The 26,949-nt window shown below is 43.9% G+C and overlaps 1 protein-coding gene across 1 annotated transcript in view; it reads right to left on the bottom strand.

Annotated features, from left to right (window-relative positions):
- The window catches only part of LOC122934275 (ceruloplasmin), a 74,251-nt gene that overhangs the window by 8,692 nt on the left and 38,610 nt on the right, over positions 1-26,949 (bottom strand). Inside the window, exons 12-15 of the mRNA XM_044289621.1 lie at positions 24,500-24,704; positions 22,852-22,991; positions 5,370-5,498; positions 4,326-4,429 (exon numbers count right to left, since the gene is read on the bottom strand). Of these exons, the coding sequence (XP_044145556.1) occupies positions 4,326-4,429; positions 5,370-5,498; positions 22,852-22,991; positions 24,500-24,704 (578 nt within the window). The remainder of the gene's footprint in view (positions 1-4,325; positions 4,430-5,369; positions 5,499-22,851; positions 22,992-24,499; positions 24,705-26,949) is intronic.

Raw genomic sequence — 26,949 nt, 5'->3', positions numbered from 1 at the left:
AGAAGGGGTCTGCCGTCTATCGCCTCAAGAGCCAGTGGGGAACCTCGAGGCTGCAGAGGAATGGAATTGGCGGCAGCGAACACACTATCAATGAACAAACCACCAGCACCAGAGTCCACCAACGCCTGGGTCGTCACCGAGCCCCCGACCCAGGAGAGGACAACAGTGATCAGTGGTTTGTCAACACGGGAAACCGGGGACGAGGAGACTCCACCCAAGATCTGCCCCCGACAGGATCTCAGGTGCGAGCGTTTCCCGGACGGTTCGGACATGCCAACCGAAAATGCCCACCGAGACCACAGTACATGCATCGGCCCTCGCGTCTCCGGAGTACCCTCTCCCCCTCGGACAGGCGAGCAAACCCCAGCTGCATGGGTTCACCCCCAGACAAGTCATCCCCAGGAGGCGTGGGAGGAGAGGGAGGCACGGGTGGGACAGCAAACGTAGGCGCCAATCTGTTAGAAGACCTCCGCAGGCTCTCCTTAAAGGAAGGTCTCTCCCTGAGTCTGGTGTCAATCAAAATCAGGAAAGAAATAAGAGACTCGAGCTCCACTGGTAGGTCCTTAGCTGCAACCTCATCCTTCAAGGCATCCGAGAGACCATGAGAGAAAGCAGCGACCAGAGCCTCATTATTCCAGCCCACCTCTGCTGCCAGGGTACGAAACTCAATGGCGTATTCAGCTACGGATCGTGAACCCTGTCTGATGGACATAAGGAGCTTCGCAGCAAAGGCAGCACGAGCCGGCACATCGAATACCTTCCGAAGAGAAGCAACAAAACCGGAAAACTCGGCAACCACCGGATTGTTGTTCTCCCATAAAGGGCTGGCCCAGGCCAAGGCCTTGTCCGAGAGCAGCGAGATCAAGAAGCCCACCTTTGATCTCTCAGTAGGAAAGGCATGTGGCAGCAACTCGAAATAAATGCCCACCTGGTTAAGGAAACCTCGGCACTGAGTTGGCTCTCCCCCAAAGCGCTGTGGAAGGGGGGCAGAACCGGTCATACCCCGAGACACCGCAGGCGCAGCAACAGGTGTCGGGGTAGACTCTGGCGCAACAACCGGAGCGGCAGTAGGAGCGGGCCCAGGAGCGACAACCGACCCATCGGCAACGGAAGCGAAATGAGCCGTGCGTTCAAGCAGGGTTTGCAACGCCACAGCGAACCGACCCAACAGGTGATCCTGCTGATCAAGTCTGGCAACCAGCGTAGGTAGCGAGGATGGCCCTGTACCGTCAGAATTCATGGCTTGGTCCTAATGTCAAGGAACCATGAACCAGACGTACAACAAGAGATACGTGGAAATAAGAAGGCTTTATTGCAAATCAAGCTGTAAGCAAAAGTCCAAACGGATGGCTAAACCGGAGCAGGGTCTTGCGAAGCCAGGGGTCAGGAACCAGAGGGGTAGTCAGATGAAGCCAGGATCAGGAACCAGAAGGGTAGTCAGACGAAGCCAGGATCAGGAACCAGCGGGGTAGTCAGACGAGGCCAGGATCAGGAACCAGAAGCAGCAGCAGTCTTAGAAGCATGTGCACACAGGAGGACCAAGCAAGGAACTGAAGCCACAGACCTCCTATATATATGAGCTAGGCATCCAGCTCCTCCCAGTGGGAAGGAGAAGCCGCAGGGTGGGAGGCTACAAGAAACCCAGAAACCAAGATGGCCGCCAGCACATGTCAAACGAAGGAGAACAGCAGAAGGTAAGACCATGACAATAATAAAAATAATAGGAAAGTATTCTACTCAGAATTTTGCGAAATCATCAATGTATGGAGAAAAATATTGTGACACCCACACTACTTAGGCTACATTCACATGACAGTCAAAAATGGCCATGTGATGGGCATTTTTTTTTACTGATGTTTTAAGAACAAATGTAGCCTATGCGGTTATTAACACTGCATTTTTCATTTTTTTTTTTGATGGTCATGAACAATGTCTGTCAAAAAATTATGAAATACCCTATTTTGTCCATTTTCACAGACCAACAACCCTCATACAATTGAAGAGGACCTTTTTTAATGAATGTTTCTCAGAAAGGCATCAATGAAAATAACTCACACTATATACCCCATGGTATGAGATGGGACACCCCTTTAAGTTAATCAGTCTGAGTTGAGTGTAGTCTAAGCTAGTCTAAAGCTGACAGGCCAGCTCATCCTGGACTTGGATCCAGCCAGGATAGAGCCATAACATCTCTAAAGTGGACCAGAAGCAAGAGAAGTGAGAAAGACCTGTAGAGGTGACCAGTCTTACAAAGGACTTACTTGACAATATGGCACTTGTGTTCAGGAGAAGCATCCCATGTCTGAGTACACCAAAGCAAAGTTTGGCGCACCTGTGTAGTTTTCCACATCCCAAGGTGGAAGAGTGGATTAGCAGCCTGTTCAAATAATGTAGCAGAAGTGTTTGCCTGCCACAGAGGGGAGCACCCTTATTGTTTGAGAGATATTGCTTAAAGTAAAGAATTAAACCCCACATCTAGAAGCTAAGGTACAAGTTAGTTAGCAAAGTGCAGAGCAAGAAAGATTACTTCAAGACACCTTTTATTACCTGTGCAGCTGAGGAAACTGTCCATTGCAAGTAACTGTCCTGAACTGTTTGCATTTGAATTATTCAGTAAAGAAACTGTTCTGCTGCATAACTGCCTCCTCATCATTGCACGAAAACAGGGACTTTGCCTCACACCGTAAAACCATCAACACCAACGGCACTTGGACCTCAATCAGACAGAAAGACATCAAGAACCAAACTGTGCCTAGAAGGGAAGAACTGGTGCGCCCTTCCAGCCACTGCACGTTGGCCCAATTAGATTCAAAACTGTAAGGGCGACAACTACTACACCCATCCGGCCACCCACACTCCTGCGGCCCAGATGCTGCACATGTACTTTACCAAGATGCCAGCAAAGTGAATTAAGTTTCCTTGGAATGGCTGCCAGCAACATACAAAGTTCCCATTCACCCTTCCCCCGTGAAGCTGTGCGGGTTTGCTGTCAACAATATCTGAAAAATTCCATTCGCTTTGCCAGCATCTCATTGAACTGCAGTGGTTTTGCTAGGGTCTGAAAAGATCTGGGCCCAAGCCCCAATGCATATGTGCCAAATTCTCGATCCAACCAACCCTTGCAAATAACATTTAATACGTATTAGGATGGACAATAGATTCATATATACTTCACTAGTACCGCTTTTGTTATTGCATGTTTATTACAGGTTGTCCTGGACCTTTGGACTTTGGTTGTCCTTTGTCAGTTTAATTGAATAAAATTAGCGTTGGACTGGGGTGCCGAGAGTCGACTAGTACAATACATTCTGGGGGGCCCATTATACAGCTATATGCAAATATCACCCTAAAACTCGAACAAATTTTTTCAGTAGTAGGCCACTGCCTAGCTTGTGCCTTACGCTGATCTGTCCCGGAGACCCTGTTAGTATCCTGCCCTTGCCTCTTAGCTATGTGAGCCAGGAATACATGCTCACACAGGGAAAGGAAGCAGCAAGATACAGCAAAATGATTGATTATGAGGACAACCCAGATTGACTTCGAGAAGGGAAAGAAGATACTGGATGACCTCTTCTTTGCCAAGAAGCCATCTCAAATACCTCATGCATCTTAAATAATACTGAGTAGTTTGTTAAAATAAAGTTGCCTAGATTTTTATGGATTCAGATGCTAGCTGAGATGTTTTACACTGTTATCTGTATGTTGTACAGTCAGTGAGCTGTGCCATATGCCACTTGTGTAGGAGATGGGAGGCTAGGGGCCCATCATGGCTAAGGGTCCACTGGGGGATTCTAGAAACCTACAAAGCAAACTAATAACCCTGTCTCAATGATAACATACATATAAAGTATAAAACATAGTATATTTCATAATACATTATTCATACATTATATTTGACTAGACCCTTATTATAGATAGTTGTGGTGGTTTGAGGTGTTTATTGACTTCACTGGGGGATTCACCTGCTTCCCTGTGGGCCAGTCCAAGTCTGAGTAAAATGGTTAAAGAGTACTGTTTGGCAGTTTTATATTTTTTAAACTTAGTTTTTATTTTACAACTGCTTCATTACAGTGTTACTAATGAGGTTGTCTGATTGACATTTATCCATTGTGGCTCCAGTGGTGCTGGGAAGAGCCAGATGTCATCAGAAGAGGACCATCTAATTGTGATGGTGCACTCCTGGGACCACTGCAGATTGTATTTTTAGGGCAGGATGGGAAAGGTTGAGAAATACTACAATGGAGAGTATGGTTGAACTGGGCAGTAGTGAATACAACACCAAGGTAGCCCTGGTTAAAACCTATTAAAATGGATGCAAGGTTTACCTTTATTGGATCAACTGCTGAGTAATAAGCCCAGGTCAGACAATTTTCATCTCTATTGGGTCCAGACCTTTTAGGGATTTTCCATATGTACGTTGTAATTTTTCCTGTATGAAATATACATAATTAGATGATATCACACACAAATAGTAATTACATACAGTATCTATATGTATTCTCTTTAAAGTGGTCGTCCAGCCACTTAAATTGTTTAAACCACCTACAATGATTAGGGCCACTAGCATGAATATTGTGGGGCCCTACAGTTATTCCCAAAAATATATATAGTGCTTTCCCTGGGCCAGCAATGTCCAGCAGGCACAGGTTTGTGTTTTTTTTTCTTTTTCTAGTGGCTTGTACAGGTCTAATTGAGCCATCTTATTAGTTAACATAGTCCAGTGGTGGGAATTTCACCTATACATAAAGCTGGTGCCCATTTAAAGTGACTTTAAGACTGAAAGCATGGTCCCACCCTCTCTCCCCTTTTTGTCACAGTTACACATTAGTGGGTGATTGGTCACCATATTAGAGGGTGGACAAAGTCTGGAATATTGATTTTAATATACCATTGGTTATTTATATTATAATTATACATTTAATTATACTTAAATGTATTTAATTGTATTATTTATTGTATGCAACCCCTTAATAATGGTTCTGCCATTTTATTCCATTGGTAACTGTTGTCAATAATTTATTCAGGTAAGTGTGTTTTAATGGCACTTGCCTTAAATAATAGAAGATGTGATATTTGTCCTACTGATCCCTCGCCACTCCCATTGTTGAAATGCTTTCTATGTGGGTTCGATGCCATTCGCTGTACTTCCTGATCCTTCTCGACTGGAGCCAATCCATGGCTGTAGCAGGTCACTGCAGTGACACATGTCCATGTCAAGAGGGAGCAAGAAGTACAGAGACTGGCATAAGACCTAGAACACATCAGAACGGGAGTGGGGATCATTGCTCTTATTATTTCACACCATTCTGAGCAGTATTTCTTGTGGGTGAAAGACCACTTAGACCATTTAGTGTAAAAAGTTAACTTACCAGGTTCTGTTGCCTTCACATCAATATTTTCCAGTTTAACACCATGTGCATAGATTGAATATGGTCTACTTGCCTTGTTTTTAAATATAATCTTAATTTTATCACCAACGTGTGCAAATATTAGTGGACCTGTCAAATAAAAGATCAATTTATATACTTTGTTTCTGGAACTTGACTAATTGCTTAAATAATATAGTATGGTATAATGGTTATACAGTGTGTTAGAGGCAGTTGACAGTTATACAGTGATCCCTCAAGATACAATGGCCTCAGGATACAATATTTTCAACATACAATGGTCTTTTCTGACCCCATCCTAAGTTGAAACTAGACTCAACATACAATGTCTCAGACCCAGATCCAACCAATCAAGGCCGGTTCTCTGGTAAAATAGCTGGATAAGTTGCCAGTTAGTAGCTATTCCTGACTGCTATATGTAAGGACTTGTTTTATCTGACTTAGTTATCTGCTTATTTTTCTTAAATCTTCATTTTCTCTTATCTTGGATGACATTTTGGGGCTTTGGAACCGATTACTCAAGTTACAATGGTTTTAACATACAATGGTCATCCTGGAACCAATTAATATTGTAACTTGAGAGACCACTGTATACCAATCTGAGATCAGATTTACTAATCCTGTCTGATATCTAGACAGTGTACATTTAGACCTGGTAATATAAGGATGCACCAGAATTATCACAGTGACTCATGCTGTATGATATACGTGGTGCCTTTTGATAGATACATTATACCACCTAGTGATTGGTTTAGTTTGTGCCAAAAATGTTGGCGCATGTTTGAGCCACACCCAATCCTTTTAAACCAATACCCCTTGTCTATTGAGGCACGGCAAGTGTCTAAAACATATAATTAATGGAGTGCAAAGCATGTACACCAGGTTTTAGCTAAAATTAGACCAGAATTCAGACACATTTAATGTGAGGAGTTTACCCAACCAAAGTTCTGTGCAAGGCTGTGCTGGGAGGGTTGCTATGCCCACCAGTTAAGCCAATCAGGTTCCTGGCTGAACGCCCAATCCTAGAGCTAGATTAGGTATTTAACCCCTTCCTGACACATGATGTACTATTACATCATGGAAGCCACTGTGTCCGCAATTTGGCGTAATAGTACGTCATTGCGATCGGGCGGGCACGGAGTGGTGCGCGTGCGATCACTGCAGGGGCCCGGCAGTCCATGGTAGCTGGGCCCCTGCTGTATCTGCCGGCATCGCTGTAAAAGCCGATGTCGGTGGATTAACCCCTTCTATGCCGCAGTCCGCGCTGACCGCGACATAGAAAGGGTTTGTATCGGGTGAGGGAGAGCATCGAGTCCCCGCGCTGCTGTTGCGGGGATTCGATGTGTCAGAAGGCAGCCCGATGCCGTGCAGAGGCTGCCCAATACCTTGCACGGCATCAGGACCTGCCTTCTATGGGTGCTGAGGAGATCCAGCTTCAGGCTGCTAGTCACTCCAATCTAATGTTAATATTATATAATGTTATGTATGTTTATGTTAAGAACACCTACATGGTTTGGATGATACCTGGGGATAGCTCCTCCCACAAGGGGCGTCACCCAGGTGCATCCTTTGGCGTTTTTTTTGAAAGAATTTATCTATAAATATGTTCTTGCCACAATATCTATTATATGTTTGTGTAACCTGATGAAGGGGAGCCTTTGATCCCCGAAACGCGTTGTTTCTGAATAAAAGAAGAACACATCTATAAGACTGCTTCCACTAAGTGATTTCGCGCCGACGCAGAACCTCTTTTCATTACCACGATTTTCTTTTGGGGGACTGGACATCCCATCCAAGAGATTACAAAATCTGCGGCTGCAGTCCTGGTGCAAAAGTCTTTTTTGTATTAAAGCTTACAGTAGAGTTGTGCCTGCCGGAGCACAACTCCATAAGGTGAGTTTGGTTACTTCCCACTTTGATATCCTCATCCGGTGAACATATTACACTATTGTGCGCTCTCTCTCTTTGTCTGTTTCCCTGTTTCCGAGGGGAAATTAGATTCGTCCGTGACCTACATTTCCGTTTTCTGGATACTCCAGACTGTGAGAGCAGCACATAGGACCTACCAAGCAGATCTCAAGGAGACTACAATCAACCTAAAGAAAATATGGACTACATCCAGAACAGAATCGAACAACGTGAACGCCTAATATCCCAATATACTAGGAATCCAGTGGACCCCAGTGTAATGACATGTGAGGCTGAAAACGCAAGTACTATTGATGAAAAACTATTACTTAATCTTTTTTACAAACTTGAAAAGCTTACTACTGATGAAATACAACACCATCTGGATGCTACATTTCTCGAAATCTATATACAAGAAAAAATTGTCCCCCGTGGCCTCAGACTACGGTTTGACAACTGCTTCAAAGATGATTTGACTTTTGACGCAGAATGGGACTTGTATCTACTTGACTGTGCAAGAGGCCTCATGACCAGACTGATTGAAAAAAGGAGGTCCCTCTATTTAGACCTAGGGACTAAGATATCCAGCTGCTATCTAGAATTGTCTAAGTATAGATCAAACGCTAACTTCCCAAAGTTTGACCGTCTAATTACCACAAGAATCCTCACTTTTGAAAAAGAAACTTTAAATAAGAAGAGTGGCAAACTAGCAATGCGATTTTGCCTCCAACAATATAAAATTTTGGAAAAAATATCCCCTCCAAAAAACATCGCATGACAACACATCGGCCATTTATAACACTGAGGCGACTAGCACTATTGCGGATGAGGGAGGCCCCACCACACACACTACTCAACATAAGCAACAAGACTACAAACCTCGTAAGAATCATGTTTATAGGAATAACCATATATATAGAAATAAGCCTAATCAGAGCCATAAAAATCCTCAATCTAGAACTGCACCCAGATACCCATATAGGGAACTGCGGAATCCCACAATCGCATCATATGGGAAGAACACTGAATCATACACCAAAGATAGACTTCCCATCAACAATCTCCTTTGTAGTAGATCCATTGATAACTTAAACTGTATTAGAGGGACTCCTATCTCAAAATCAGATTCTTCCAAACTAGAGTTCCATACTCCCCTACTTACGCCCAGCAAACTAAATTCAGTCTCCCTCTCCAATAATACAATCTCAATCACGTCCCCATCGATTATATTTCCTAAAAATATCATGGAAGAATGTGGACCACTCAATCTCCCCCCCACCATCTTTTCCACTCACCCACAATCCACTACCCCACCTCAGTCTAGATTTTCCACTCCGTCCACCCCTTCAGACGTGGAAGCTGATTCGCTTCTAACGGTGCATACCGGTACACCCCCAGCATGTACTGTGAATTCAGATTGTACTACTCCTACCCCAAATCAATCGGATCTGGTGCTTCAGAACAAAGACCCACCTCAAAATACCACACAATTTGATCCACAATCCATAGAAGACCTCTCCATAGCAGGTCCTTCTTTTTTAGCATTACCACCTCTCATACACCCCACAGCAGCATACCCTATACTGAAAAGTCCAAAAACAGTAAATATTACACATTTTTTTCACCCACTAGGCTGGAAACCCACAAAAAGAAAAAACCCAGAAGAGGTTGCAGAGCAGGCAAGAACAAAAGTAAAAAGAAAAATATAAACACTGAACATGACTCAGAGAAAATAACCAATACCGAAAAATCCTTGGGTATCTTCAACCTTTCGTCATATACGCTTAAGAAAGCTGAAATCGCAGTGCTATCAAAGGGACTGTCATTCTGTCCCACAAGCAAAATAAATGAGTTTGATCTGTTCTTAGATTTAAACCGATTTATTAAAAAACTGACCTTAAAGAGACATTTCAAAATGCAGGAAAACATAGCAACAAAAACATCCCAGGGACTATCAGGAACCGCTCCAACTGCGGAAGGGCCCGACCAGAAAGCTATTCCATCAGGCCTCAGACCACCATCTAACTTTTACCCCATTCATCACAAAGGCAATTTTTTAGATAGCTTCTACTCTTTAGTATCAAACGATTTCAGACAAATAAACCAGGGGGCCCTCCCGCCCGGCCATAAAAAACGTAAAAAACGCGAAGAACACAATCTCAGACCACACGAGAGAGTAGCTCTTAAAAACTTACAATCTAATACAAATATTATGATAAAAAGTGCAGACAAAGGGGGTGGAATCGTGATCCAGAACAGAGAGGACTATTTAAAAGAAGCCCTAAATATACTCTCGGACACAAATTATTATAAACTACTACACAGTGACCCTTCCAACCAATATAGAGAGGAATTTGACAAACTAATAAAATCAGCGGAAACTATTTTGGACAAAAAGGAAAAAGAATATATTTTGGTAAAAGATGCTACCCTAGCGACCTTTTACCATTTGCCCAAAATACATAAGACCCTAATAAACCCCCCCCGGTAGACCGATAATCTCTGGGGTGTCCTCTCTGACCAGAAACCTTTCCCACTATATTGATGTACATCTACAGAAATATGTTCAAAATCTGAAATCACATCTCAAAGATTCCGCATCATTGATAACATCCATAAAAAATATCAAGTGGAAAGGAAACTACCATTGGCTAACCCTAGATATCTCAGCTTTATATACAAACATACCCCACAACCTAGGATTGGAATGTGTGTCTACCTTTTTAAACAATGACATAGAAATGCCCCTAGAGCAAAAAAATTTTATCAGCAAAGGGATTGAATTTATCCTCACCCACAATATATTCTCCTTTCAGGACCAGACCTATAAACAGATACGGGGCACCGCGATGGGGACGCGTTTCGCGCCAAGTTTTGCGAATCTGTTTATGGGTAGGTTTGAAGAACATTTCATATACCAAACTAAGTTCTGGCATAAAAACATCATTTACTTTAAAAGATACATCGATGATTTGATCTTCATCTGGGATGGCGAATTATCTACAATAGAGGAATTTCTATCTCATTTAAACGCCAATAATTGGGGAATTAAATTTACAGGCACATATGACAAAACAAAAACTGAATTCTTGGATCTAGAGATCTTCATCTTGAATAACGAAATTAAAACACGTACTTTCTTCAAAAAGGTGGATAGCAATAGCTATCTTGACTTCAGTAGCACACACTACAGGAAGTGGAAGTCAAATGTCCCCTTCAGCCAATTTAAACGGATCCGCAGAAATTGCACATTGGATTCAGACTTCGACTTACAATGCAACATTCTGACATCCCGGTTTAACCAAAAAAAGTACCCTAGTAACATCATTGTGGGTGCCAGAGAAAAAGCAAATAAGCTGACTCAATCAGAAAGTCTAGCCCCACCTCAAAAAGTAGAGGATAAAAATGATCCCAACTTGTACTGTTATAATTTCATAACAACCTATAACCAAAATCATAACGCCATTAAGGAGACATTGGGGAAACACTGGCATATCCTCAAAAGGGATCCCATACTTAGCCAAATCATTCCGGAGAATCCTAAATTTACATATAGAAGAGCTAAAACTCTGAAATACATTCTAGCTCCGAGCAAAATGAGACCAATAACATATTCCGCCAACAATGATTTGGATACTGAGGCCCCCAAAGGAAGTTTCAAATGTGGTCACTCAAGATGCCTCTGCTGTAATAACATCAATCAACGATCTTCTTTCCATAGCAAGAGCACTGGGGAAGTATTCCAAATTCAAAATCACCTGACCTGTAACTCAAGCTTTGTCATTTATATATTAGAGTGCCCCTGTCACCTACAATATGTAGGCCGCACGATACAATTACGCAAACGTTTTAATACACATCGTTCAAAAATCCGGAAAAGATACATGAAACATAGTGTTTCTAGACATGCGGCGGAACACCATGATGGTAATACTGTAGGGTTCATGATAACACCAATTGAACTCATTCCAATACATCTCCAAACAGACGTCCAATACATCAGACGTCGGGAGATGTATTGGATTTTTAAACTTAATAGCCTCAATCCGTACGGGCTCAATGAGGCCTTTGAAATAAACCTCTAGAAAGAAAGGATACAAACAACAATCCCTTGATGGAATGTATGAAATTGATATAAAATTCTCCCTTTTTTTTTTTTTTTTTTTTTTTTTAATTACTTCTTTATTAAAATTTCTATTACAATTTTTTTTATTATATATATATATTTTTTTTATACATTTTTATCTCCATATTTATACATTTTTTATATATATATATATATATATATATATCCAGAAAAAGGACGGCACTCCAGTCTTGAAAAGGTAAAATGTTCTTTAATCAACCATGCGGTGCAACGTTTCGGCTCCACTGAGCCGAAACGTTTCGGCTCCACTGGGGTAAGAAGTCTATTCCCTTGGATCGTGCACCCATTTTTCTCCATACAGAGTCAGTGCCGCCATTTTTCGTATTTATATATATATATATATATATATATTTTTTTTTTATATATTTTTTTATATATATTTTTTATATATTTTATATATATGAATATTCATTACGGTCTGCACTTAAGATACATATGGATTTAAACTGCCCCCCCCTTATTTATCAAATATGTCTTTTGATTTTATATGAGTCATTAGAATTTTATGATATTTTTATAATCACTGGCTACTACTTCTTTTTAGTTAAGTACACCATATAACATATACAGAGCGCTTACAATGGGTTAAAATTAGCCTTATAATTATAGAAATTATGGTGTGACCTAAGATATAGGTTTCCTTTTTATATATATCTTCTCTATATGAGTACTGAATATGCAGATAATATGGATCGCTAACTCTGTGTCTATGGACACCGTAAACATACTGATTCACAATGCCGTGCTGAAAGATGACAGGTCACATGACCGCATGATGCGATCATGTGACACCCCCTGCTATGGATTCCGGCTGCCAGCTCAGATTGTCCTTGTGAGCATGCGCTGGCAGGGGGATCGTAACACTGCTGCTTCCGCCCGGCTAGATATGAGCGGCGCTGAAGCAGCAAACACTTCCGGATTCCCGAGTCATGTGACGCTTGTACTAGCGATCACATGACCGGGAACTACACTTTACCCTTTATGTTTTTTTTGTAATCGGCAGCGAATTTCAACTAAACAAAGAAGCGATCCAAGCCACAAGACTATATACAGCTAGTCACTCCAATCTAATGTTAATATTATATAATGTTATGTATGTTTATGTTAAGAACACCTACATGGTTTGGATGATACCTGGGGATAGCTCCTCCCACAAGGGGCGTCACCCAGGTGCATCCTTTGGCGGTTTTTTTGAAAGAATTTATCTATAAATATGTTCTTGCCACAATATCTATTATATGTTTGTGTAACCTGATGAAGGGGAGCCTTTGATCCCCGAAACGCGTTGTTTCTGAATAAAAGAACACATCTATAAGACTGCTTCCACTAAGTGATTTCGCGCCGACGCAGAACCTCTTTTCATTACCACGATTTTCTTTTGGGGGACTGGACATCCCATCCAAGAGATTACAAAATCTGCGGCTGCAGTCCTGGTGCAAAAGTCTTTTTTGTATTAAAGCTTACAGTAGAGTTGTGCCTGCCGGAGCACAACTCCATAAGGTGAGTTTGGTTACTTCCCACTTTGATATCCTCATCCGGTGAACATATTACACTATTGTGCGCTCTCTCTCTTTGTCTGTTTCCCTGTTTCCGAGGGGAAATTAGATTCGTCCGTGACCTACAGCTGCAGGCTGCGTCTCCTAGGCAACCTTTTAGTGTACTACTCACTGTAGTACACAAACAGTAAAAAAAACTGTTTTTAATAAAATTAATAAAGTCATAAAATTAATAACTTAAAAAAGAAAAAAAATGCCCCTTTCTCCTTATTTTATAATAAAAAACTGAAAAAACAAAACAAAAGCACACTTATTATCTATTATGCGTCCGTAATGACCGGCTCTATAAATATATCACATGATCCACCCTGTCTGATAAACACCATAAAAAAAAAAGTGTTAAAAAAAGCTATTTTCATACCATATCACTGTAGTATGACTGCAGCCACGAGCAGGGCCGCTTTTGTCATGAGGACAGATGAGCATCTCGCCTCAGGCAGCGGCCGAATTGCTTCTGAGGGGGCAACACTTTGTGGCGGGGCACAGGAGCCTATGGTTCCTGCCCCCACCATTCAGTCTCATAGGCTTCAAGCATGTAGACCTGAAACCTGTGAGCAGTAGAATGGTGCAGAAGGTCGCCATATAATGCAGGAAGCATTATATATAAAACCCATAGAGGGGCATTATACTGAGTGGAGGAATACAGGGGAAGAGCATTATATATAAAACCTCTAGGGGGCATTATACTAAGTGGGGGACTGTAGGGGGGAGTATTACATTTAAAACCCCTAGGGGGCATTATACTAAGTGGGGGACTACAGCAGGGAGGGTATTATATATAAAATCCCTACAGGGGGGCATTATACTATTTGGAGGACTACAGAGGTGCATTTTATTACAGGAGGTGCAGTATACCACAGGGGAACTACTGGATGCATCATACTACATTTATTGCTACTGAGGGTTGTTATGGGGTGTCTTATAGAGGCGCCTTGTTACTGCTGGGGGCACTATAGTTGGACCTTATTTCTACTGGGGGTGCTGTGGCAGCATTATTACTACTGAGGGTATTGTGGGGGCATTATTATTATAGGCACAATATTAAAGGCATTACTACTAAAAGGGGAAGTCCTGGGTAATATTCCTGCTATTGGGGTACTTTTACTAATGCAGGTACTTTGGGAGAAAATGATTGCAATTGGTGGGACTTTAGGCAGTGTCACGGATGATCCGCGAGAATATTGAACTGTCCTCCCAATATTATCAATATTACTCTGCCTTATTGAACAGTATTGAACAGTAGGTCTATTAAACAGTAATTATTTCCCTAGGCCCCAGAACCTACAATTTGATTATTCAGAGCGTCTCCTTCTGTCCTTCTGTGTACCCAGAGAAGAACATAGTCCTTTTGTTCAAGTCAGTCAATAGATGCCCAGCAGATAACGCAATTACAGCTGGCTTCCTATGGTTGACAAAAGAGCTTCCCTTCCTGAAGAGATATCACAGCTAGGTGTGAAGACTGCACCTGGGGGGGAGACATTTGGTGTCGCTGCTATAAGGGTCTGTAAGCTGGCTTGCTGCAGACAGTCCGGCACCAAGGTTTCCCAGACTGCAACATGAATCTGAGATATGATTTTTACCTTTTTAAGAGAGCCCATGCATCTTACGGACGTAAAAATTACATCACCGTGTCACTCAGAATTCACTGGACGTTTACATAGGACAAACATAACTCTAAGATGTACCCAGGTAAAGTTATGGTGTTACCCCATCATAGAACCAGTTATAATAGTAATACTTGGTATCCCTGAACTCCATATTTTGTGGGGAATGTGAATATGTGCTTGTTACTTGTGTACAGCGGAGACATCCCGCGATATGGCACATGCTATATTTCAGAACTGACATTCACCTCAGGAATACAGCCTGCCCAGCAGGCGGACTCTCAATTCCCCGCCTTGATTCGAGGACCCTTTATAATACAGACCTAGAATCTGCTAAAGGAGTTCTCCACTTTTAACAACACCTAAAGAGGGCCTCAGCCAGAGAACCTGTGGGCTGAAGGCATATTACACTGGACAAAGGCTTCTTGGACTTTACCCCTGCAACGGACTATTTCACCAACGGACATCTTTTCTACGGAAACTAAGTATTTCCTTTCTTTTCTCTCTTTTTGTTTATTGGACTATACTTTCCTTGATTATTGTGTTAATAATTACTGTGCATCGTGATAATTTGTATTGTATATAGATATATAATAAATGACCTCCCAGTCATTTCTCTAGCCATATGCCTGTTTTCAAACACTGCAAAAACTTACCCTAGCCTCTCCGAAGAGAAAGCTACTCGGTTGTGTTATCTAGATAGTGGGTTCCTCGCTCCCATAAATTGCGAGGTGGTGGCAGTTAAACTACCCTGTGTGTAGTTCCGGTCCAGTTCGTCGCACGCTTACTGGCGGTCAATCGGCGGTCCACTCCCTGCGCTTTCAGCCTATCGACTGTACGGACTCAAGTTAGACTGTCGGTGTGCTGAAAGTGGCTGGGAGGCCTGTTTGCGGATTGACCACTAGGGGCGCTGTGACGGTTTCGTGACGTATTGTGGCCGCGGCGGTCGCAGTTCGTCACATATTGGTAGGCAGCTACTGGGATTCCTTTTTGTATGTGTTTAGAACATCTGAACAGAGATTAACTAATTTACCTCTGTCAGAACCAAACCAATTTGGTGGTGGTGTGGCTGAGTGCAATACATTTATCTGTATGTACAGAGAGACTGTGTAGTCCAGTACCCTCCCCGAAATCTTGTTTTCTTTATCTATCTTTTATTTGGCGTGAAAATGTCCGGGGAATACAAGAAAATGGCTTTGGCAGATCTGGAAAATCTGTGCCAAGAACGGGGCATTGAAGTCGGTCGCAAGACAAAGACCGACCTGATAAAAGACTTGTTCCGATGGGATAACCAACAACTGCGGCTGTTGGATGTGTCTACTGCGGGAGACACCGGCCCATCTGACTCAAGTCCTGAGGAACCGGAGACTGAGAATCCTGACTACTCGGAGGGGGAACATCCTGCGGGCCCTGTTGGCCCCCCAGCGCAGTATTTCAGTACGGATCCTAATTTTTCTTTAAGTACTCGCCCGGAACCGGCCAGTACCAGACTATCTATTTGTACAGACCCTATGATGCAGCAGGCCCTCCAAAAACTAATGGACACTGACCCGGTAAAGTACCTACAGTACATGGCTGAGCGCGAAGAAAGCCAACGTCGGCATGAACTGAGCATGGCCAGAATACATCAACCCAGCCGAAGCTCATCACCCAACTTTCCTGCAGAAGGAGCAGCATCACACGTGAGTGCAAAATTTAAATTTGCTCCCATTGAAAAGGACACTGACATAGACTTGTTTTTGCAATCCTTTGAGAAAGCCTGCCGTCAGTATCGTCTGCCCCAAGAGCAGTGGGCCAGACACCTGACCCCCCTGTTGCGCTACAAAGCGCTGGACGCATTTGCGGAGTTATCCATGGAGCAGGATGAAGATTATTCCGCCATAAAAGACGCTATCATTGCTAAATACCAGCTGACCCCTGAAGTCTATCGGAAAAGGTTTAGGTCCTTACAAAAGTATCGTACGGACTCTTATCCGGATGTGGTCAGTAGCTTACGCACTACATTCCGCCAGTGGACTTTAGGCCTAACAAAAGGGTCTTATGACATCCTAGAGGACTTGATGGTGCTAGACCAGCTTCTTTGTATTTGCCCTGCGGATGTGAGACAATTCGTGCTAGAACGGAAGCCTGCGTCAGCAACCACTGCTGCAGTCTTAGCTGAGACTTTTGTCACAACCCGAGTGCCCGATCTGCGTAAATCTGCACCATCTCACTGGAGAGGAGGTCTGCCCAATGTCAGGGCAGACCCCCCTGCCTCTGTGGGCCGTCCACCACAGAGACCACCAAGTGCAGCTACTGCTTCCAGACCTAGGGCACCTAATGCAATCACCTGTCACTACTGCCGCAAGCCTGGACATATGAAATTCAACTGTCCTGAGCGGAGACAGCCACAGCCAGCATCTGAACCACCTGTACCTCGCCCACGACAGACACAGCCAGCCAGCGCATCCCAGCGTGAACCATCATCTTCAACTGTTTTGTTCGCCGGTGGGGAGGAGATTCACCCCATCACCAGCAATCACCAGCTTGTTACAGTGAATGACCAGCTAGTCACCGGTTTCCGGGACACGGGAGCCGATGTCACCCTGGTGCGTCCGCACCTTGTGCCCACAAAGGACATCATCCCAGACAAGTATCTCACCCTCACTGGGGTGGGGGGCACTCTTTCTCACATTCCCCAAGCCCGGGTTTCCATCGACTGGGGGGTGGGTGTTCAAGAAAAGGTAGTTGGTATCCTAGACCAGCTACCAGTTCCTGTTTTGTTGGGGTCCGATCTAGGCAAGCTGGTATCCTATTATGAACCCGCCACGAAACCCCTCGGGATCCCAGGAAGGGGGTCCGCCCTCTGCCCCCACCCAGGTGCTTGGCACCCGGGGGCAAAAGTCTGGGGGAGGGGGGTTGAATGTATCCAATATTAATGTTGATGATATGCATGACGTACCTGCTAATGTGATTTCTACATGTGATATTGAAAATGCTAATCTGCCTTGCTCCGAAGTCATACCTGTCCTAGCTGTGACTCGGAGTCGGGCCACCCAAAACTTGAACTCAGAACAGGGGGAAGAGGCTCCGGTCTCCTCCCACTCCTCTGACCCCAGGGAGGGTGACTGTCAGCCACAGGCCTCGTACGCCACGGGCCAGCTGGCTGAAACGGATCAGGCGGCCTTCGAGCACGCACTTCAAACCGATCCTAGCCTCGAGGGTCTCAGAAGACAGGCTGCTGAGCCCCTCGCGGATGGGGCCGGGTTCAAAGTGTACTGGGAAGGTGGGAAGTTGTATAGTGAGGCGATACAACCCACCGAAGGCGAAATGACCGTGAGTACCAAGTCGCTTGTGGTACCTAGTGCCTTCCGGGGGCATGTGCTGAAATCCGCACATGACATCCCCTTGGCAGGGCACCTAGGAATTCGCAGGACACTTGACCGTATTCAGGGGCATTTCTACTGGCCTAGAATGAGGATAGATGTCATCAATTATTGTCGCTCCTGTACGGTTTGTCAGAAGGTTAAACGAGCTGGGAATCCGCGCAAGGCTCCCCTGTGTCCACTGCCAATCATAAGTGAGCCATTTCACCGAGTGGCAGTCGACATAATTGGACCTCTGCCCATTCCCAGCCGCAGCGGCAAGAGGTACATCTTGACGCTGGTGGATTACGCGACTCGCTACCCAGATGCGGTCGCCCTCTCCTCCCTGAGGGCAGACAAGGTAGCAGACGCGCTAATTTCCATATTTTCACGTGTAGGGTTCCCTGCGGAGATGCTCACAGATCAGGGACCCCAGTTTATGTCTGAACTGATGGACGCCCTGGCGGCAAAGATCCAGATGACGCACCTCGTCTCCAGTCCATACCACCCGCAAACCAACGGCCTCTGCGAGCGCTTTAACGCGTCATTAAAGCAGATGCTGGCCACATTCGTTGAGTCGCAGGGTGGGGACTGGGAACGGTACCTGCCTCATCTGCTGTTTGCCTACAGGGAAGTACCGCAAGAGTCCACCGGGTTCTCCCCGTTTGAACTCCTGTATGGCAGGAACGTCCGAGGGCCACTACAGCTGATGCGAGAGACGTGGGAAGGCAAAGGTGATCCCACGGATGTCTCTGTAGTGGATTACGTCCTGAAGTTCAGAGACAAAATGGAGTCACTCTCTGCCATGGTAACGGAGAATCTGGCCCAGGCCCAGGCCAAACAGAAACTATGGTACGACCGCACCGCGGGAGACCGGGCATTTGAAACTGGAGACAAGGTCTATGCCCTTCTTCCCATACGGCACAATAAGTTACAGGCGGCATGGGAGGGGCCATACACCATAGAGAAGCGTTTAAACCCCCTGACATACTTGGTGAACATGGGGGGTAGAAAACAGAAGGCCTTTCACATTAACATGCTGAAGGCTCACCACGATAGAACCCAGTATGTACTCCCAGTGTGCAGCCGGTTAGAACAGGGCGAGACAGACCCTCTGGTAGATCTGCTGGCTGACACCCGGGAGACGGACGGGGACATAAATGTCAACCCGCAGCTCTCCCCGTCCCAGAGAGAGCAGTTACAGGAGGTGTTAGGTCGGTACCACCGGACCTTCTCAGGTATCCCGGGACGGACCAATCTGGTCGCTCACCGGTTAGATACCGGAGCACATCCCCCCATCAAGCAATCCGCCTATCGCGTCTCTCCGGAGGTGCAGGCGGACATGCAGCGTGAGGTGGGGGAAATGCTAGAACTGGGGGTCGTTCAGCGGTCCTGTAGTCCATGGGCGGCACCCGTCGTCTTGGTACCCAAGAAAGACAAGACAACGCGGTTCTGCGTGGACTACCGGAAGTTGAACGCTGTAACCACTACGGACGCCTACCCCATGCCTCGCATCGATGAGATGCTAGATAAGCTGGCGGCTGCCAGCTATCTATCAATCATGGATCTGAGCCGGGGGTACTGGCAGATCCCTCTTGCCCCGGACGCGCGGCAGAAGTCGGCCTTTATCACTCCCTTCGGGCTCTTCGAATTTACGACGATGCCCTTTGGAATGAAAAATGCGCCTGCCACGTTCCAGCGGGCTATGAACGACCTGCTGGAGGAAATGCAACCGTTCGCTGCAGCATATTTGGACGATATTGCGGTGTTTAGCCCCACCTGGGAAGAACACCTCAAACATCTGTCCCAGGTACTGCAACGGCTGGCTGCAGCCAATTTGACAGTTAAGCCAAGTAAGTGTCAGATCGGCATGACGGAAGTCCAGTATTTAGGGCACCGAGTGGGAGGGAACACCCTGAAACCGGACACGGGAAAGGTTGACGCCATCTTAGCGTGGCCTCGGCCTATCACCAAGCGACAGGTTCAGGCATTCCTGGGGACCGCGGGCTACTATAGGAAGTTTGTACCGGCCTATAGTGCCATCGCGAAGCCCCTGACGGATGCCACTGGTAAGAAGCACCCGAAAGTGGTTACGTGGACCCCTGAGTGTGAGAACGCCTTCCGGGCCTTGAAGCAGGCGTTAGCTAGCGCCCCTGTGCTTCAAGCCCCAGATTTCAGCCGTCGGTTCATAGTGCAAACCGACGCATCAGATTACGGTCTCGGCGCTGTCTTAAGCCAGGTGGATGGAAAAGGGGACGAGCATCCTCTTCTGTACCTGAGCCGGAAACTTCTTCCCCGAGAAGTCTCCTACTCAACTACAGAAAAGGAGTGTCTGGCGATTGTGTGGGCCCTGCAGAAGCTTCAATCCTATCTGTACGGCCGCTCCTTCACAATCATTACGGACCATAATCCTCTCAGTTGGCTGAACCGTACTGCGGGGTCCAACGGGAAGCTCCTACGTTGGAGCTTGTCGCTGCAGCAGTACGATTTTACCATCCAGCACAGGGCAGGCAGCAGACATCAAAATGCGGATGGCTTATCCCGGTGCAACGGCGATCCAGACCGATCAGCGCAGGTTAGCGGCGACGCCACCCGTCTTGCGGACGGATGTCTAGCCACAGACGCGGGGGGGAGGTGTCACGGATGATCCGCGAGAATATTGAACTGTCCTCCCAATATTATCAATATTACTCTGCCTTATTGAACAGTAGGGTCTATTAAACAGTAATTATTTCCCTAGGCCCCAGAACCTACAATTTGATTATTCAGAGCGTCTCCTTCTGTCCTTCTGTGTACCCAGAGAACAACATAGTCCTTTTGTTCAAGTCAGTCAATAGATGCCCAGCAGATAACGCAATTACAGCTGGCTTCCTAGGTTGACAAAAGAACTTCCCTTCCTGAAGAGATATCACAGCTAGGTGTGAAGACTGCACCTGGGGGGGGAGACATTTGGTGTCGCTGCCTATAAGGGTCTGTAAGCTGGCTTGCTGCAGACAGGCCGGCACCAAGGTTTCCCAGACTGCAACATGAATCTGAGATATGATTTTTACCTTTTTAAGAGAGCCCATGCATCTTACGGACGTAAAAATTACATCATCGTGTCACTCAGAATTCACTGGACGTTTACATAGGACAAACATAACTCTAAGATGTACCCAGGTAAAGTTATGGTGTTACCCCATCATAGAACCAGTTATAATAGTAATATTTGGTATCCCTGAACTCCATATTTTGTGGGGAATGTGAATATGTGCTTGTTACTTGTGTACAGCGGAGACATCCCGCGATATGGCACATGACATATTTCAGAACTGACATTCACCTCAGGAATACAGCCTGCCCAGCAGGCGGACTCTCAATTCCCCGCCTTGATTCTAGGACCCTTTATAACACAGACCTAGAATCTGCTAAAGGAGTTCTCCACTTTTAACAACACCTAAAGAGGGCCTCAGCCAGAGAACCTGTGGGCTGTAAGGCATATTACACTGGACAAAGGCTTCTTGGACTTTACCCCTGCAACGGACTATTTCACCAACGGACATCTTTTCTGCGGAAACTAAGTATTTTCTTTCTTTTCTCTCTTTTGTTTATTGGACTATACTTTCCTTGATTATTGTGTTAATAATTACTGTGCATCGTGATAATTTGTATTGTATATAGATATATAATAAATGACCTCCAAGTCATTTCTCTAGCCATATGCCTGTTTTCAAACACTGCAAAAACTTACCCTAGCCTCTCCGAAGAGAAAGCTACTCGGTTGTGTTATCTAGATAGTGGGTTCCTCGCTCCCATAAATTGCGAGGTGGTGGCAGTTAAACTACCCTGTGTGTAGTTCCGGTCCAGTTCGTCGCACGCTTACTGGCGGTCAATCGGCGGTCCACTCCCTGCGCTTTCAGCCTATCGACTGTACGGACTCAAGTTAGACTGTCGGTGTGCTGAAAGTGGCTGGGAGGCCTGTTTGCAGATTGACCACTAGGGGCGCTGTGACGGTTTCGTGACGTATTGTGGCCGCGGCGGTCGCAGTTCGTCACAGGCAGCACTTACTATGGGGGTCTATCTTTATAGAACTATTATTTTTGCAGTATAGTATTTGGGGGCATTGGGGAGCACAGCAGGCAGATTATTGGAGTTAGCAGCAGGATAACAACTTTGGGGCACAAGGCGGGGGGAGGATGATAGAAAAGTGATGAATCTAAGATGTCTGTGTAGTAAACCCTGCAGATAAGAGATATGGGTGAAAGAAGGTGTCAAGGCGGTCTGTTCCAAAGGGAGGAGAAGAGGAAAAAGAATGTTTACATCAGAGGAGACATCACTGAATGTAAGAGGAATGTAGGTATAACAGTACATAATGTATAACTGTAGGGCTGGAGGAAGAGATTGAACTGAGACTGGTTCAGAGTGACTGGAGTGATGGCAATAAAATGCAATATTAAAATCTATCATTAACACTATCAAGCACGTTTGGAAGTTTATTGACTGAGTGGAACATCATCATTTAAAGCTATTACATTGGCTATATTAATTTTACTCAGACAATACTAAGGACAACAAATATATTTTGTGCAACTATGCACAGCAGATGATGTGTTTTTTACATTTTTTTTAAATAAAATAAATAAAGGATGGATGTATTATTATCAGTTCTTTTTTTTTTTTGTTACTGTAGAGTTTGAGGAGCCATAAAAAGTGTGGGCCCAATGTACGGCTGCCCAAAGGACTGAGACTGCACATATATTTAGATTAATATTTTAGTTTAATATTTTATTATAATTATTTGTCATATTCTGTACGTAAATATATTTGAATATTATATTTTATTGCCATCACTCCGCTCACTCTGAGCCAGTCTTTGTTAGTTTATGAAAATATACAGCATATCGAAACCAAAGCCACCCTGCTTACCTAGAATACCCAAATGCTCTTCGTTTCCTGTTCTTTCCTTTTGTACTGTAAAAGTTTGGTCTGTATATTCCCGGTATACAGCTTTTTTATATTTTGAACCAATTGAAGTTTGAGTTTTATTTAAAAAGACATCTCCTGGGCTTTGAGGAAACAGAAGATTATTTGATGTAAAATAACCAATATGCAGCACAGAATCTGAGGGGTCATTAGTGAAAGATCTTTATACCATTTATCAGTTTGTATGCCACCTGTGCCACTAAAACGTTTGTTTTTTGTACACTACAGACATACTCAATATTCAGGAGACTGCTGAAATTAAGAGGAACTGCATTTTCAGGAAATAAATGCTATTTGTTGTATAACTAATCTTTGCAATATACTTTCTGTATTAACGGGGTTGTCTGGACCCTGACAAAAAAACTGAGGATGGCTGAACACTGAGCACCAAAAAGAAACCCACCTGCTCTGATCCTCCTGGTTTCTGTGGTGTGTGTTTATCCTCGCTGCTTCCGATTCCTGAACATCAATACTGTAGGCCAATCAGTGGCCTCAGCTGTGACTTCTGCTGAGGGGACTGGAAGTGGCCGGGTCCTCGCCAAGTTTTTGTTTCCGGGCCTGGATTGCCATTTAATTCACCTCAGTTTAAAATCTCAGCTTGTAGTCACTCAATAGGAACCATCACTTTTTAAGTATTTACTAAAATAGATATGTCAGGAGAGGCGACAGGCCCAACTTGAACTTTAATACTGAACTTTAGTACCATGACTTACTCAGCTCATTGGGTCAAACTTAAAAGGGTTTTCCAGGATTTTTATACTGATGACCCATGCTCTGGATAGGTCATCAATATCTGATCGGTGGAGGAACCCCGCCAATCAGCTACTTTGAGAAGGCACCGTCGCTCCTGTGAGCGCTGCTGCCTTCTCTCTGCTAACCAAGCACAGCGCCATACGTTGTATAGCGACTGTGTTTGGTATCACAGCTCAGCCATGGGGCTATGCTGCTCCTGGGCAACGATTGATGAACGCGTTGTCACTGGCCTAGGAAAAGCTGTGAGAAGGCCACGGTGCTCGCAGGAATGCCGCTGCTTTCTCAAACGGCTGTTTGACCAGGCTCCCGGGTGTCAGACCCCCACCAGATAGGTCATTAGTATAAAAAACTTGGAAAAACCCCTTTAAATTTTCTCCTGTCTGTTAATACTCTTTTCTTTCTTTTTTCATTCCGGATCACCTATGCTAAATATATAATTTAGCTGAACAGTTAGAAGTAGTCAAATATGACATATTTGGGAATATAACGTAAAAATAATGATGCCTTTACTATATTGTTTCTGTGTTTACTGCTCTGTAGGTAGCCACATGTCATGTAAACAGGTGACACTTTATAGATGAAACATTATAGAATAAAACAATAATTTAAAGGCAACTTGTCACCAAGAAAATGCAGTGCAATCTACAGATGGCAGGCTTACTTGTGTACTTACATTTTATGCTCAATCTTTTCCTTTAAAACTATATACCGATCTGATCAGCATTTCCTGCTCTAACTTGCTACCTTCAGATTGCCCAGCATTTTACTGGTGGCAGTTTGCTTGTAAGATGTTTCCGTAGCACATGTTTGACAGAAGAAGCAAGTAGTAAACAATCACCTTTCTTCATGGAGTGAATGCCTCTCATGTTCCCAGGTCCGACTTGGAGAATAGTCCCATTCAACCTCTTCTGCTGCAATGTAATATGTTTGTGTATGGAAAAACTCTATCAGAGGTTCCCTTTTGCCACATGACTTAACGCTGTAGGTCTGTCTCATTCCGCTTGTGAAATGGTCTGAAGTCATACATCCAATATGAAAAACACCTGAGAAGAAAAAAATGAATTCACTATTATATAGCGCTAGAAAATTTAGACTAAAACCTTCAGAATCACAGGTGCATATCCATGAAGCAAACATAATAAAAAATAAAAAAAAATGGCTGCACACCATTGTATATGCAAACAATAGAGCTAAAGAATGGGGGTCATTCTAGTTAAAAGTGGTACAATACCGACTATAAATGAGTAACGGAAGCTCTTAGCGCACATACGTGTCGGGCCCATCTACCAGGCGTCAAGGTGGCTTCCGCAGATGGGTCCCTATCACTAAAGATACTGCCTCACTTTGGACTTACTAAAGTCTCCAATATTCAGGGCTGTGTAGGAACCAGCTACAAAAGTACTCTGCTCAGAAGTCCCAGGTAGATGGGCGTGTCCAGTCTAAAAGGGGTGCCACCCTCAATATAGTGCAAGAAAATTTTGACTAAAACCTTCAGAATCACAGGTGTATATCCATGAAGCAAACATAATAAAAATAAACTAAATGGCTGCACACCATTGTATATGCAAACAATAGAGCTAAAGAATGGGGGTCATTCTAGTTAAAAGTGGTACATTACCGACTATAAATGAGTAATGGAAGCTCTTAGCGCACATACGTGTCACAATTATATATTCTGCAATGGGATTGTGGAATCAGATGATGGAATAAAGAGGAAAGAAGAGGCAGAAAGAAAAGAAAAAGCCTTGTTTCTTTATTTGTCATATACTTTTAAGTTACATTTATTCATATCCAGGGTGACGTTGACCTGATTACATTGTAAGGTTCCATTCCCATCATGCTAGAAGTGCACCCTTGATGATTATAGTAGAGAAATCTCCTGGTGTATATGCAGATTTGCCTGTAGATTTTAATGACAAAGCACATGGCAAAAAGTATCCTCTTGGCAAACTCGTAGTCAATATATGTTTGGCCTTTCACAGTCAGGGCTACACTTTTCAATATAAAATGATAAAATTAGTTTTTATAAATTGCACTTCTAAGTTCTGTTTTCAATTGTTCTTAAGATGTATTCATTTTTCCCAATAATTGTAAAATAAAATAAAAAGTTGCTATCAGTTTTGCGAAGGTTGTTATCTCCCTATTTTTACACTGGTTGTTTGTCTCAAATACAATAATTTAATAATGCCGGATTTGTTGGTAAATCATTGAAATCGGCCAAAAAATTCTTATATAAGATGTAGTAAACAAATTTCACATCTAACTGATCACTTTCTTCATTTACTATGCAGATAAAGCCTTACAGTCATGAGAAAAAACAAAGTACACCTTTCAATTCTGGTCCTTAGCGGGCCTTAGAATTAGGTGAATATAACTTTATATGAACAACAACCCATGACAAATTACACCATGTTATTATTTAACAAAAACTGGGAGAAAATGCAGAAGCTGTGTATGAAAAATGCACTACATCCTTACTGCTCCATAGGAATTAGGAGGATAAGTGCTTCTAATAAAATAACCTTGATTAATGGATCATCAGTAAGTGTGACCACCTTTATAAAAGCATAAGCTTTGACAGTTTGCTGGTCTGGAGCATTCAGGTGCTAACACAATGCCAAGGAGGAAAGACATCAGCAATAATCTTAGAGAAGCAATTGTTTCTGCCCATCAGTCTGAAGAGGGTTATAAGGCCATTTTCAAATATTTGGAAATCCATAATTCTACAGTAAGAAAGCTTATTCATAAGTGAAAAACATTCAAGATGGTTAATCAGGACAGTCAGTTTTCCCACGAATGGACATCCCAGCAAATTCACCTCAAGGCCAGACTGTGCAATGCTCAGAGAAAGCACTACATCTAGGACTCTGCAGGCATGAGCTAGCATATTACATGTTCTAGTTCATGACAGTACAATTAGAAAAAACTGAACATTTATGGCTTGCTTGGAAGGGTTCACAGGAAAATGCCTGTTCTGAGCACAATGTTCTTTGGACAGACAAGACCAAGGTGTATGTATTTGGCCATAATACACAGTGCCACATTTGGTGAAAAGCTGAAAACCAAGCAGAGCATATCAGCACAAGCATCTCATGCCAACTGTCAAGCGCAGCAATGGAGAGGTACTGATTTGGTCTTGTTTTGCAGCCACAGGACCTCGGCACTTTGTTGTTGAGTTGAGTAAATGATGAACTCTTCTGCATACCAAACTATTCTAAAGTGAAATATGAGGACATCTATCCAACAGCTAAAGCTTGGCTGAAACTGGGTCATGCAGCAAGACAATAA

The sequence above is a fragment of the Bufo gargarizans genome, chromosome 4 (assembly GCF_014858855.1).
Source record: "Bufo gargarizans isolate SCDJY-AF-19 chromosome 4, ASM1485885v1, whole genome shotgun sequence".
Lineage (NCBI taxonomy): Eukaryota > Metazoa > Chordata > Amphibia > Anura > Bufonidae > Bufo > Bufo gargarizans.
Note: the sequence above shows the minus strand (reverse complement) of the source record. Positions and strands in the feature narration are given on the sequence as shown.